Raw genomic sequence first — 13445 nt, 5'->3', positions numbered from 1 at the left:
TCCAGTGGGAGTTTGCCAGTTTTGAAGCCACATAGGGCAGGACTCTGGAAACTTTCTGTGAAGCGTCCGTAGTACTGCAGGAGGTGGTGTGGCCCAGAAGGCCGCACCGCAATCTGGTTTAGATGATCCAATGGAGCTGAGAGATGTGATGAGTTGTGTTGCCAGCTTTTCTACCTAGAACAGGTCACTAAAGTGCTTCATGCCTCAGTTTCCCCATATGTATATGAGGATAATAATATCTATGCCATCAGCCTTTGTTCATTGCTATCTGTAAAGCATTTTGAGATCCTGGCATAGCAGGTTCTGTAGAAATGTAATTAATTAGGAATTTGCCAGTAACTGTTGATCTATTGGCAATTGCTAACAGAACTGTTTTGTGTATGTGACAGGAAAAACCACCGGCAGAACCCAGGGTCCCTGGCTAGAGCTGAGCAAATACTTTATTGTAATTTGATGCCTGAACAAAAACTGACTTTTTTTTCTCTCTGAAATGAAGCCTCCCCCTCCCCCAAAAAATCAGTCTGATCAAACACAATGGTTTGAGTGTTAAAACAAAGCACCGTTTTGAAACAAATCGACTGTTTGAATTGACATTTTCTAACATGAATGTCGATGGGAAGGGTTTTGAAAGTGTCATTTTGAAACAAAATATCGTAACAGCCTGTGTTGAAAATGTCAGTACACCCCATTTAAAAAATTTGTAACATATGTTTTGTTGCTGTTGTGTGGAGGGGTGTGCACAATGATTGGCCAAATGCAATCAGACAAACTCGTTTTTTGGAAAAGTTAGTATTTGCCAAAAAAATGTCAATCACCTTTCTTCTAGCTCTCGGCTCTAACTGCTTCTACCTTCTTGCTATGTCTCCGTTTCCTCCTCTGCATTCCAGGAAAGCACACCTGATCTTAAGGAGGCTGGAGAAAGTGAGCAGCCACTGTTCAAACTTGCTCCGCAGTGCCTACATCCAGAGCCGCACCGACACCATGCCCTACTTGTTCTGCCGCAGTGAGGAGGTCCGGCCGGCCGGCATGGTCTGGTACAGCATCCTAAAGGACACCAAAATAACATGCGAGGAGAAGATGGTCTCCATGCTGCGCAACACCTATGGGGAGTCCAAGGGGCGGTGAGGGACAGCATTGGCCTGGAGCTGTGGAAGGGATGGGAACGCCAAGGAGTCACGGACGTGTGATAACCTGAGTAGCTGTTGGGCTTAGGGGAATGGTGACAGTCAAATGGAGGGGACAGCGAGGCCAAACCGGACTTTTTGACACAGGCGGTGGAGAAACGAGAAATCAGCCAATTGGACTTTGATTTCCCTTTGATTTTATTTTTTAAAAAGAAAATACCTAATCTGACTCGGTAGCACTGTCTCTCCTTTTTAATCTTTTCTTACCAAATTTCCTGGACCACGCGCTCCAAACCTGAGAGGAAGAGAAATCCAGAAGAGCCAGGTGGGGGCTCAGGAGCGCGAGCAGTGTCCCTTCCATCCCCGCTCACTTTGGAAGCAGACGACGTGGGAGAGGGGGGCCTGCTGCCGTAGTGCGTCAAGGAGCAACGGCGAAGCGTCTCGGTCCTGGGATGCAATGCCAGGACCTGGAGGTGCTGTCCCATGGAGATTAACGCTAGCTGGGCAGGTGCAAAGACATTGCAGGCAAACTGGGTTTTTTTTAATGCTCCCCAAGTTTGCAGAACTGCTGCTTGTGGAGCCTTCGTTTGCAGGGCTCCTGACAGGTTGTTCCGTGCATTAAAGATTCATATGAAGTCCACCGTTCCCGCCTGCTGGCTGTTTTGTCCAACACACGTCTCTGCCGTGGCCTGTTTGCAGAAGGATCTGTGAGGAAATGAGAGGAAAGGCGAGTGGTGGGTACAGGGCTGAGAGAAGATTCCCTATATGGGAAGCAACAGGACACATCTCAGTTCTGGCTTGGGGTCAGAGTGACAGGCGCTGAGCATTTAAAGAGGGAGGGGTGAGGGCTACAGACTTCTGTAGCGCCTGTTGTCAGAGGAGTCCTGTGCCCTATAAGGAAGCTGAGAGGAGCATCTGAGGTCAATAAGGGTGGCACGTGCCGATGGAACAAGGTGGGAAACTGAGGCCAGAGGACCACGATCCAGAGCCCGCTGAAGTCAGTGGAAGCTTTCCCACTGGCTTGGGTCAGGTGCCCATGGATTCCTCTTTTGATCTGGGCCAGAGTTGGTATCTGCTAAAGAAGCCATTTGAGCCAGCCCTCGACTGAGTGGAGACCAGTTCTCATTCGGAAGATCATTGCAGAGCAGATGAGGGCTGAGCAGGCTAGGGCAGAGGAAAGATTCCTGGTGACTAGGGCCCTACCCAACGCACAGGGATGACACCATGAAATCGGCCCCTCTGTGTGCTTTTACCCTGCACAATCCAGATGTCACAGGAGGGGCCAGCAGCTCTCAAATCGGGGTCCTGACCCAAAAGGGAGTTACGGGGGAATCACAAGGTTACTTTAGGGGAGTCATGATGTTGTCACCCTTCAGAACAGGGCGGCCAGTGAGCGGCAGCTATTGGCCGGGCACCCAACTCTGGAGGCCGCGCCGCTGCAAGTACCAGCACAGAAGTAAGTAGGGTTGCCAGATGGCTGAAAGAAAAATACCAAACACCGCCCCCCCCAAAAAACCCCACCGGGAAAAAATTTTGTTGCAGGAAAATAAAAGGGGGGGGAGGACCAAAGTTGTTGAGAAAAAAAAAAAAAACTTCCAAGAACCTGGATCACTGCTAGGGATTACCAGGCAATCATAAAAAAAAAAAAAAAAAAAAAAAAAAAAACAGACACGCTTTCGGGGGGAGGGGGGGAGGAGAGGGGAGGGAGGACCAGCCTGGCTGGGAAGGGGGGACCTGGAATGGGGGGTGGGGGAGATAGTGGGGGCCAACAGGAAGCAGCACTGGTCATGGGGGGTGGAACAGGGCTGGCCGCAGGATATCAGGGGAGGGGGAACCAGCCGGAAGGGGGAGGGGCACCAGGAGGAAGGGGGAGCAGAAAGCAGAGCTGGCGGGGGAGGGGTGCAGCAGTGCTGGTCAGGAGGAAGGGGGGCGGGAGGAAGGGGGAGCAGGAAGCACAGCTGACAGGCGGGGTGTAGCGGGGGGGCGGGAGGAAGGGGGAGCGGGAAGCAGAGCTGGCGGGGGCAGGGAGATGTGCAGCAGCGCTGGCAGGGGAGATCAGGAAAAGGAACGGGGCGGCGGGAAGCAGAGCTGGGGGGGTGCAGGGGGGCTGGCCGGGGAAGATCAGGAGGGGAAGTGGGGGAGAACTGGCCGGCCGGGAAGGGGGGGGTAGCAAATTGGCCGGCGGGGAGCGGGACTGACCCGGGCACTTGCTGCCTGTCCCGCGCAGGCTCCCGGCAACGCACAAGCGAGGGGGAGACTTCCCCTCCTCCTCACACTCAACCGATTTAGGGCTCCGGCAGCAATCGCAGCCCCGCCTCCCAGCTGGGACTCCCAGTCGCTCCCCGGCCCATGCCAGGCTTCTGTCCGGTGCACAGCCGAAAAAACCAGAAAATACCGGACATTGCGCATGTCTGGTATTTTCTGATTTTTTTTACCAGACAGAGAGTGCAAATACCGGACTGTCCGGTACAATACCGGACACCTAGCAACCAAGGGTAGCAGGTACAGCAATAACCCTGCGATACCCCCACACTCCTGTGTGGGCCCAGACTCCGGCAATTATACCACCATGAAAGTTCAGATTTTAAAAGCTGAAATTGTGACTTGTGGGGTTTAAAAATCCTGTGACCATGCAATGGACCAAAATCAACTGTAAATTTGGCAAGGCCTAGTAATGCCCCACAGAAAGAACAGCCCTGCTTCTCAACCACTCTGGGGTTCGTGCAGCACCAAGGGGGTCCCACACAAATACAATATACAACCAGGAGCCATACAAGAACCTTCATAGAGCCATATGCGGGCAGCTCCCCCGGCAGCCCTGATTCTAGACCCAAATTTGCCTGGAGCTGAGGGCAGGCCTGAACCTGGGCCCATGCATAGTTAATCCCCTGGCACCTAAAATACCCGGCACTGTGACCTTCCCTCTCCCTTCTTTGGGCCTCACGCCTGCTTTGCCTGCCAATAGGCCTCAGGACAGTGGGAGCTGCCCTGCTCCCTCAGTCAGCTGTTCCCTTTGCCGTTGGCAGGGCCACACTGAGCGAATGCAAGAAGAGGTGGAAAGGCCACAGTCTGGCCTTCCCCGTGCCCGACATGCAGGCCCTGTCCAGTCCAGGGCACCCATGGGCAGAAGCTGCCTGTCTCTCAGCAATGCTGAGCCCATGCAAGTGTCTGACGCCATCGGGAGGGGGCTCGGCAGTGCTTGAAATCAGGCTAAAGCTGAGAACACGGAGCATCTGCACTGGAGCTGGTGGTGTGATTCTAGCACGTGCCCCTGCTAGCTTCGACCAAGGGGGCACTGCAGGCAGCACAGCCCCACAGGCAGGCAGCCCCACTGGTTACGCACCTGAGATGAGACCTAAGGGCTTGGTCCAGGCTGCTGTAGCTCCATGGCACGTTTTAGTGGGCTAGCATAGGCACTAACATCTAAAAGTACCTCCAGCTGCAATGTACATGTAGCCTTGCAGGGGTGCTAGTGAGTCCTTGCCGGGCACACACACACACACACATGCACATGCACACACACACATGCACATGCACGCACACACACACACACACACACACGCACACACACATGCACACGTGCACACACACGCATGCACACACACAAACACACATGCACGCGCACACGCATGCACACGCACACAGACACGCACACAAAAACACACACACACATGCACACGCACGCACAGAGACACACACATGCACACACACACAAACACACATGCACATGCACACGCATGCACACGCACACGCATGCACACGCACGCACACATGCACACACACACACACATGCATGCATGTTCTTGCCAGCCACATGCACGGATGCACACAGCTTTGCCAGCCAAACACACACACGCACACAAAAACACACACACGAGTCCTTGCCAGCCACTCTCTGTCTCACTCACACACAAACAACCGCCCCCTCCCCCGGCACTGTGTGCATGACAAGGAGCACCCTGCAGCCCCTCCAATGATGCTGCCGCGGCCACAGTGGTTTGCACTGGCCACGCGCCCCAGCAGGAATTCTGTTTGAGTCCCTGCGTCTCCTCACGCAGGTAAGCCCTAAACTCCCTTTCCAGCAGCTCAGCCTGCCAGGGATGGAGTCCAAGATGTAATTGACTGTACAGCTCCTTTGAAACATACAACCCTTGGTGTGACCCTGCAGCGGAGCAGGCAGCGTGGCTGCGCCTGGCAGCACGTGCGCCTCACGGAAGTGGGAGCCAAGGGTAAGGAAATACGTGTCGCAAGCTGCTATTGTAACACAACCAAACCAAACCGGCTTTGAAGTGGAAATGAGGCCCTGGTTTATGCCCTGGCTGGGGTTTTGGCGCTGCGCCGCTGTGCCGTGTTCCTGTTGCATGTGCAGCCATGAAAAATACCAGCCACGTCAGTGAGGAAAACCTGTTGGCAGCCTCGCTCCCAGCTGGCTTGGCCTGAGTCGTCTCCTCCTTACACCTGTGTAACCCCATCCACTTGTCTTGCCTATTCCTGGTTTGCAAAAGGAGACTGCTGTGCGGGGGGTTCACGTGTGAGAGCAGGTGACAACTCATGGAGGGGGCCTGGCAGGTGCAGACCCGGGCAGCATATGTGCAGGAGGTTTCTAATCTGTGCTGCAGCCCTGGCGTGTGTGTTATCAGTAGAGTTGGCTGAACCATGAGGCATTAAAGATTTTGCAAATTTCATTAACTTGTTTAGTTACTCAGCTTTTTGGACCACTGCCTGTCCCTTTCCCCATATTTTACACACACAATTTTGCTTGGGTTTTCAAGGACGAGTCATTTTTTTTTCCTTTAAACAGGCTTAACCCACCTGCAAGTGCAAAGGGGGAGAGGACATTTGCAGCATAATGGTGGGAAAGTGGTGGTATTGGCTGTCCCTGTGGATGAATCAAATGCTTTGTCTGTAATCCTAGACAAGTGATTAGATGCTAGCACCAGCATTATAGAGATATCGCTGGCTAGATCTCCAGCTCAAGCTACCTGGTCTATGTGTTAGGATATAAGACTCATGCCAAAGACTAGGCTGGCATGAATGCCAAGGCACATTTGGGCATGACCACTTTTTTCTTGTTTTGCTTCCTATTTTGCACATACTTTGTCCATTTGCAAATGCCTTCGTCATAGGGTACACGGAACAGCAGGAAAAGAGAATGCACAGCGCTGTTTGCAGGGCTGCACAGGGCCCAGAGAAAACCAGGCTTCAGTTACAACAGCCCTGAGGTCGCTCTCACTCACACAGCAAGCACGGAGCCCACAGATGACTTAAAATAACTTTAACTCCAACCATCTGTAATCAAGTGTCAAAACAGGGTGACTGAGACTCAGGGCCTGCGTGTACAGTATATTGTCACATCCGGCAGTGTGCAAAACATGTGCACAGTCTGATCTGGGTGTATGCGCGACACCTAGCTGTGAGTACAGCACACTGCAGTGAGTAGGTGCATAGTGCGGCACAGATTCTCAGCTGGGCTACATCTAGATTGCATCCCTTTTTCGTAAAAGGGATGCAAATTAGACGTATCGCACTTGCTAATGAAGCGGGGATTTAAATCTCCCCCGCTTCATTAGCATAAAAATGGCTGCCGCTTTTTTCCGGCTCGGAGCTTTGCCGGAAAAAAGCACCAGTCTAGACACAGATCTTTTGGAAAATAAAGCCTTTTCCGAAAGATCCCTCATCTCTCTTAAAATAAGGGATAAGGGATCTTTCGGAAAAGGCTTTATTTTCCGCAAGATCCACGTCTAGACTGGCGCTTTTTTCCAGCAAAGCTCCATGCTGAAAAAAATCGGCAGCCATTTTTATGCTAATGAAGCGGGGGAGATTTAAATCCCCGCTTCATTAGCAAGTGCGATACGTCTAATTTGCATCCCTTTTACGAAAAAGGGATGCAGTCTAGACGTAACCCTGGTGTTTCAGTGGATGAAGGGCATGGAACAGAATGTTAGAAGAGGGATAGATAATGAGACAGAAAATATATTGCCTCCATATCAATCCATGGCACTGCCACACATTGAACACTGCTTGCAGATGTGGTCTCCCCACCTCAAAAAAGATATATTGGAATTGGAAAAGGTTCAGAAAAGGTCAACAAAAAGGATTAAAGGTCTGGAATGGCTTCCATATGAGGAGAGGACTAGGACTATAAAACTATAAAACTAGGACTTTTCAGCTTGGAAAAGAGACAGCTTAGAAGGGAGCTGATAGAGGGCTGTAAAATCATGACTGGTGTAAGGAAGGAAGTTGTATTTATTCCTTCTCACAACAAAGGAACTAGGGGATGACTAAATAAAATTAATAAGCAGCGGGGTTAAAACAAACAAAAAGAAGTGTTTCGTCACACAACACACGGTCAACCTGTGGAACTCTTTGCCAGAGGATGTTGTGAAGATCAAGATAATAAGAGGGCTGGACAAAAATGTAGATAAATTCATTGAGAACTGGTCCATCAGTGTCTATTTGCCAGGATAGGCAGGGATGGTGTGTCTAGCCCCTGTTTGCCAGCCACTGGGATCACTGTTCATTTCATCTGAAGCACTTGGTGTTGGCCACTGTCAGAAAATAGGCTACTGGGCTGGATGGACCGTTGTTTTGATCCCATGTGGCCATTCTGACAAATAGCTTTGATTTACCCCAGCAGAGACTCTGGCCCCATGTGGCTGGGTGTATGCGCACAGCCGGGATGTATGTATACGCATGCAGGTGATAGAAATAAGGGAGGGGAGGCCACACATTGAGCTGTTGTACTTAACCCTCGAGATTCAAGCTCGTTCAAAGCAGTGGACTTGTGAGTCCTGCCATGGTGCCCACGTTTAGGTGCCCAAGCCAAACAAAACCCAGGAATTATTTGAGGTGGCAAAGAAAGCATCTCACCACAGAATGGAAGGTTCTGGATTTCCTCTCTGGAAACTTTGGGTGATGTGTCTCTCAGGCTGCCAAGCCAATCTGTTACCCCTTCCTGCCCCACCAGAGCTGGCAGATCTTAGCCTAGCTAGACAAGTGTTCCCTGCCTACCAGGCTGCATTTATAAACCCCTCTCTGCAGGGTTGCTCGAGTCTGCTCTCAGCTAATGCCATCACATGGATTGCCTGGGTTCTTACAGTCCCAGCATATTCGTAGACATCTCTCTCCCCCCCCCCCCCCGACCCCTGGAAGTAGGGAAATATTGGTCCCATTTTTCACTGGAAGGGTTAAGCCCAGGAACCCAAAGCAATGTGCCCACTGGCCATAGAGGAAAGCTGGTAGAGCTGGGACTAGAACTCCGGGGTAGCCCACCTGTGCGGTGTAGGACATGGGCCCTGGCTTTCCAGACACTCAATGGCATTGCCCATCAGAACTCTGCCGCTGGTGGGCAGGCTCCATCCCTTTGCTACTGCCACCACCCCTTGCTCTCGCTTCTCCTTGCGGGCAGCGAGTTGGATGCCCACACAGTGGTAAAAGATTTGGCCTGGCTTTTCTCTTTCTTAGGCCAGAGAAGTCACAGGAAATAAGAGAACCTGCCTTCCCAATGCCTGAGTAATGGGCTCCCATTTGGTTCATCTAACAGAGAGAACATTTTACACCAGGAGACCAGGCTATTTGGCCACCGAGCACAACCATAACATTGGCGTAGCCCTAGATGCTGTTATGTGAACCCCCCAGTGCTGTCTCTGACCTCTCGGCGTCAGCTCTCCCTTGGGACCTTTGGGGAGCCATCCCAGGCTTTACAGGAAGCCTCCGTGGCGAGTGAAAAAGCCACACACCTTTCCAGGGATGTGCATGATAATTCCCAAAAGGCTTTATGGTTTTCCAGGTTTCTGTTCTCTGATCCACCTATGACGTAGTTTCCTCCTAGCTGACCCTCTGGCGCTGTTCTTTTTTAATGATACAGAGTAGGGGGGATTTGCGCAGCCTTCAGCTATTTGAAGGGGGGCTGCCAAAGAGGCTGGCGAGAGGCTGTTCTCGGTGGTGGCAGATGGCAGTGTGAGGAGCTATGGTCTCAAGTCGCAGTGCGGGGGCAGGCTAGGTTGGATATTAGGAAAAACTATTTCCCTAGGAGGGTGGTGAAGCTCTGGGCTGGGTTCCCCAGGGAGCAGCTTGTGTCTCCATCCCTAGAGGGTTTTAAGTCCCGGCGTTACAAAGCCCTGGCTGGGCTGGTTTAGTTGGGGTTGGTCCTGCTTTGGCAGGGGCTGGACTCAATGACGCCTGAGGGCTCTTCCAACCAAGGGTTCTATGAAGAAGTGGGTGGATGGACATTAACCCCCAGTGGGTCCCAAATGTTCGAGTGCCCTAGGCAGCTGCATATTCTGCGTATGGGGAAGGCTGGCCCTGACTAGATCAGAAGGTTGATATTCAAGGTTGAGCCTTCTGGTTAAGCATCAGCCTCTTGAGTCTCAAGGGTTAACTGCCCAGTGTCTACCTCTGGGGAGGAGGCTGCAGCTTCAGGAAGGCAACATGGCTGCCGTTTACATTTTTAATGGTTGCTTAACTATGGGGGCCTGAAACACGTTTTTTAAGGTGCCAGGTTAGCAGGTGGCACATGCTGGCAGAGCTGAGTCCCAGCACCGTGAGATGCACGGGCAGTTCTTCGCCACGCTGACGCTGAACCCCAGGGCTGCCTTCGGGATATGTGACGCTTCCCACCTCTCCTGGCCTTGTGGGGGGGCCGCGTTGCAGGAGCTGTTGCCTATGGAAACATGCATGGCCTGCTTCCTCTTGCTTGCATTGCCAGCCTCGGGGGTGGGGTGGAGGGGAGGTTAAGAAGAAAGAGAGGCAGCGCGTGAAAAGGATCAGAAATGGGACAGTCGGCATGGCACAAGCAGGCCCAGAATTAGTGTCTTTTGCCAGGCAAGCAGGGCAGGGGTGTGAAAAGGCAGGAGCCCTGGGCCATGCAGCACACGATCTTTGTTGTTAATGCCCTTGAATCTCCTCATGGGGTGCTCTAGGGCTTGCAGCCAGGCATGGGGCCAAGGGGTTTTGAATGCTAATCCAGGTTGCATGTGGCCAGAATGTGGCTCTCTGACTGAATTTGAAGATGCTTTTCCTTAAGAGCCAGTGGCTGACCCATTGCTCCCAGCATGGCGCCACAAAGTGTGGTGGGGGCAGATAAAAGGCAAATGTACCTGCGTTATTTAAATGATGGTAGTTTTCACAAACACAGTATTATTTATGAAGTTAATTTTAATTTCAGCTTTCTTAAAAAAGGTTAAAATGTTTCCATTTGATTCTCTCTGGCTACGTCTAGACTGGCATGATTTTCCGCAAATGCTTTTAACGGAAAAGTTTTTCCATTAAAAGCGTTTGCGGAAAAGAGTGTCAAAATTGGCAAGGACGCTTTTCCGCAAAAGCACTTTTTGTGGAAAAGTGTCCATGCCAATCTAGACGCGGTTTTGCACAAGAAAGCCCCAATCGCCATTTTCGCGATCGGGGCTTTTTTGTGCAAAACAATACCGTGTTGTCTACACTGGCCCTCTTGCGCAAAAGCATTTGCGCAAGAGGGCTTTTGCCTGAACGGGAGCAGCATAGCATTTCCGCAGGAACACTGACGATCTTACATGAGATCGTCAGTGTTCTTGCAGAAATTCAAGCGGCCAGTGTAGACAGCTGTCAAGGATTTCCCCAAAAGCAGCTGCTTTTGCAGAAAAGCTTTCCAGTCTAGACACAGCCTGTATGTATATGAAAACTTGATTTGGTGATTCTCTCTCATTCCTGTTTGAGAAGCAATCCCAGTCTAGGCACAACCTGTTTTCCTGACACAACTGACCTCCTGACCTTGCTTTAAGTTATGACAGGACCACCAAATTGGGAAGGAAGCTTCCTCTCAACTCCTACCATTTAGGAGGAGTTCTTGAATAAACAGACAAACTTTCTGAAATACATAATTGATTTAGGCACCTCTGAGCTCTACCTTCTCCCCCCCATGGCAATATTACCCTTACATTGTGACTCCAGTGTGGAACTGATTTTGTGGTGGCAAGTATCTGGCCTTGTGGTGAAATGGGAGCAAAAAATACCCTTGTTGGCATTTCTTTAAGACTAGAGAATTGATCCTCTTGGGGGAGAACTAAATCCTGCTGGGGGGGTCACGAAGATCCAAACAAGAAAGTGTAACAGCCTGGGCCGGAGTGAGACATTCCGGGTACGTCTCCACAGCAGCGCTAGTTTGGACTAACTGGCGTTATTCCGAAATAACAAAGAGCACTTCTACACTCCAAGGCTACGTCTAGACTGGCATGATTTTCCGCAAATGCTTTTAACGGAAAAAAATTCCGTTAAAAGCATTTGCAGAAAGAGCATCTAGATTGGCACGGATGCTTTTCCGCAAAAGCACGTTTTGCGGAAAAGCGTCCGTGCCAATCTAGACGCGCTTTTCCACAGAAAAGCCCCGATCGCCATTTTCACTATCGGGGCTTTTTTGCGCAAAACAAATCTCTGCTGTCTACACTGGCCCTTTTGCGCAAAACTTTTGCGCAAAAGGGACTTTTGCCCGAACGGGAACAGCATAGTATTTCCACAAGAAGCACTGATTTCAGACAGTAGGAAGTCAGTGTTCTTGTGGTAATTCAAGCGGCCAGTGTAGACAGCTGGCAAGTTTTTCTGCAAAAGCAGCTGATTTTGCGGAAAAACTTGCCAGTCTAGACACAGCCCAAGTGTTTATTTGGACATCATGTCAAGCTGGAGAACTTCATACACTGACTCATGGTAACACTCATTTCACAAGGACTAAGGGACGTCAAAGGGAGAGTGCTCTTCCTTCAACTTTCTGCTGTGTAGACCGCACCAAAAGCCGAAATAAGCTATTTCGACTTCAGCTATGCGACTGACATAGCTGACGTTGTGTAGCTTATTCCAACTTTAGCTCTGCTCTGTAGAAGTGCCCCTCAGAGGCCCTAAGTCTCAGAGGGGCAGCCATGTTAGTCTGTAACTTTAAAAGCAAAGAGTGCACCTTATGCAGCAGCTCCGGCTCCGTGCTGAGTGCTGTGTCATCTGCAAGGGCACCCAGAGTACACTGTGTCTGGGCAGCGTCCTGGAGGGGGGAGGCAGTAGGGGAATGGCGTGTGAGAGGAGCCCCTGAAAGCACGTGTCTCAGCTTGCCTGACCGAGCAGCCACAGAACAGGCGGGCCTCCTGGTGCCCTCCCTAGAGTGCTTTCAGGAACTTTAAATCCAAGGCAGGCGCCATTTCGAAATCATTCTGAGCTAGTTCGATGCGCCCATCGTGTGGACGCACTGTTTTGATTTTGTTCTCCCCAGAGTTGTTTCAATTTTACTTATTTTGAAATTATTTCCTAGTGCTGACATGCCCTTAGAGACTAACAAAAACATACATAGGATCGGAGAGTATCTCTGTTTTTGTCAGTCTCTAAGGTGCCACAGGACCACTCGTTATTTTTTGAGGCCCTAAGCTAAGTCACGTTTAAGTGGTCCCACAGCATTACCAAAAGAATGTGTATTGTTCTAACAGAAAGGACACTGAAAATAGAAATAATAAAGTTTTGTATTTGCCTATGCACCGGTACCTAGGCACGGAGGCAACTACAAACTAATTAGAGGCCCCTCGTTATCCGAGGCCTAAGCTGTGGCTTCCTTTGTGTGTGCTGCTTGGCCAGCAAGGGGAGGCACTCGTGTTTCCCTGGGAGACCTGTAAGTGGCGTGCTAGTGCTGGGTTATGAACACAGAAGCACTATTGGGTCATGAAAGCAACCAAGGGCCAGTGGAGACGTACCCTGATGTGCAAGCCATGCTGGCTTTTGCTGAAGTGTAAATATCTCTAAGGCAGGGTTGTACACGGAACTAAAAATTTGGCAGCTGGTGGAGCAGCACTTTTGGTGCCTACACTGGACTGCAGAGCTGGCTCTATCCACCCACCCGTAGAGGCCTGAGGAGTTGGCTCTCCAGCCCCCCCCCCACCTCCCACATACACACACAGTGGAGGAGGTGGCTCTGGCCTGGTGGGACTCTCTGTCCATAGGCAGCCAGAAGAACTAGATCTTCCCCACCCCTTCTGCAGCCCTAGGGCCAGAGGAGCTGACATCTCCCTCCCTGACCTGGGACCAGAAGAGTTTGGTCTCCATGCCCCAGCCCTGGAGGAGTTCTGTGCCCCCCACTGGTTGGGGCGATGTGACTCTGTTTGCCTCAACTTACATACGTCCCCTGCTCTAAACACAACTGTGTTCTCTCTCTCTCTCTCTCTCTCTCTCTTTGTGGGCAAGTCTCTGCTGACTTGAGAGAGACCAATGTTAACTTATTGTCACTAGCTACTGCCACATCCGCATCCAGATCTGCGGATACAAGTACCCGGGGATCTAAAGTGGATATGCAGGTTTGCAGGGCTTTACTGGGTGAAT

General features: G+C 51.0%; 1 protein-coding gene across 3 annotated transcripts in view; it reads left to right on the top strand.

Annotated features, from left to right (window-relative positions):
- ASTN2 (astrotactin 2) overlaps positions 1–1764 on the top strand; it is a 733588-nt gene extending 731824 nt beyond the window's left edge. For all 3 annotated transcript variants that reach the window (XM_075905850.2, XM_075905849.2, XM_075905851.2), the window contains one exon: positions 888–1764. In XM_075905850.2, coding sequence (XP_075761965.1) covers positions 888–1125 — 238 coding nt within the window. In that variant the 3' untranslated portion in view covers positions 1126–1764. The remainder of the gene's footprint in view (positions 1–887) is intronic.
- Positions 1765–13445: the final 11681 nt, after the last annotated feature.

Source organism: Pelodiscus sinensis, chromosome 23 (assembly GCF_052426305.1).
Source record: "Pelodiscus sinensis isolate ZL-2025 chromosome 23, ASM5242630v1, whole genome shotgun sequence".
Lineage (NCBI taxonomy): Eukaryota > Metazoa > Chordata > Testudines > Trionychidae > Pelodiscus > Pelodiscus sinensis.
This window is presented reverse-complemented; position numbering and strand designations above follow the sequence as displayed.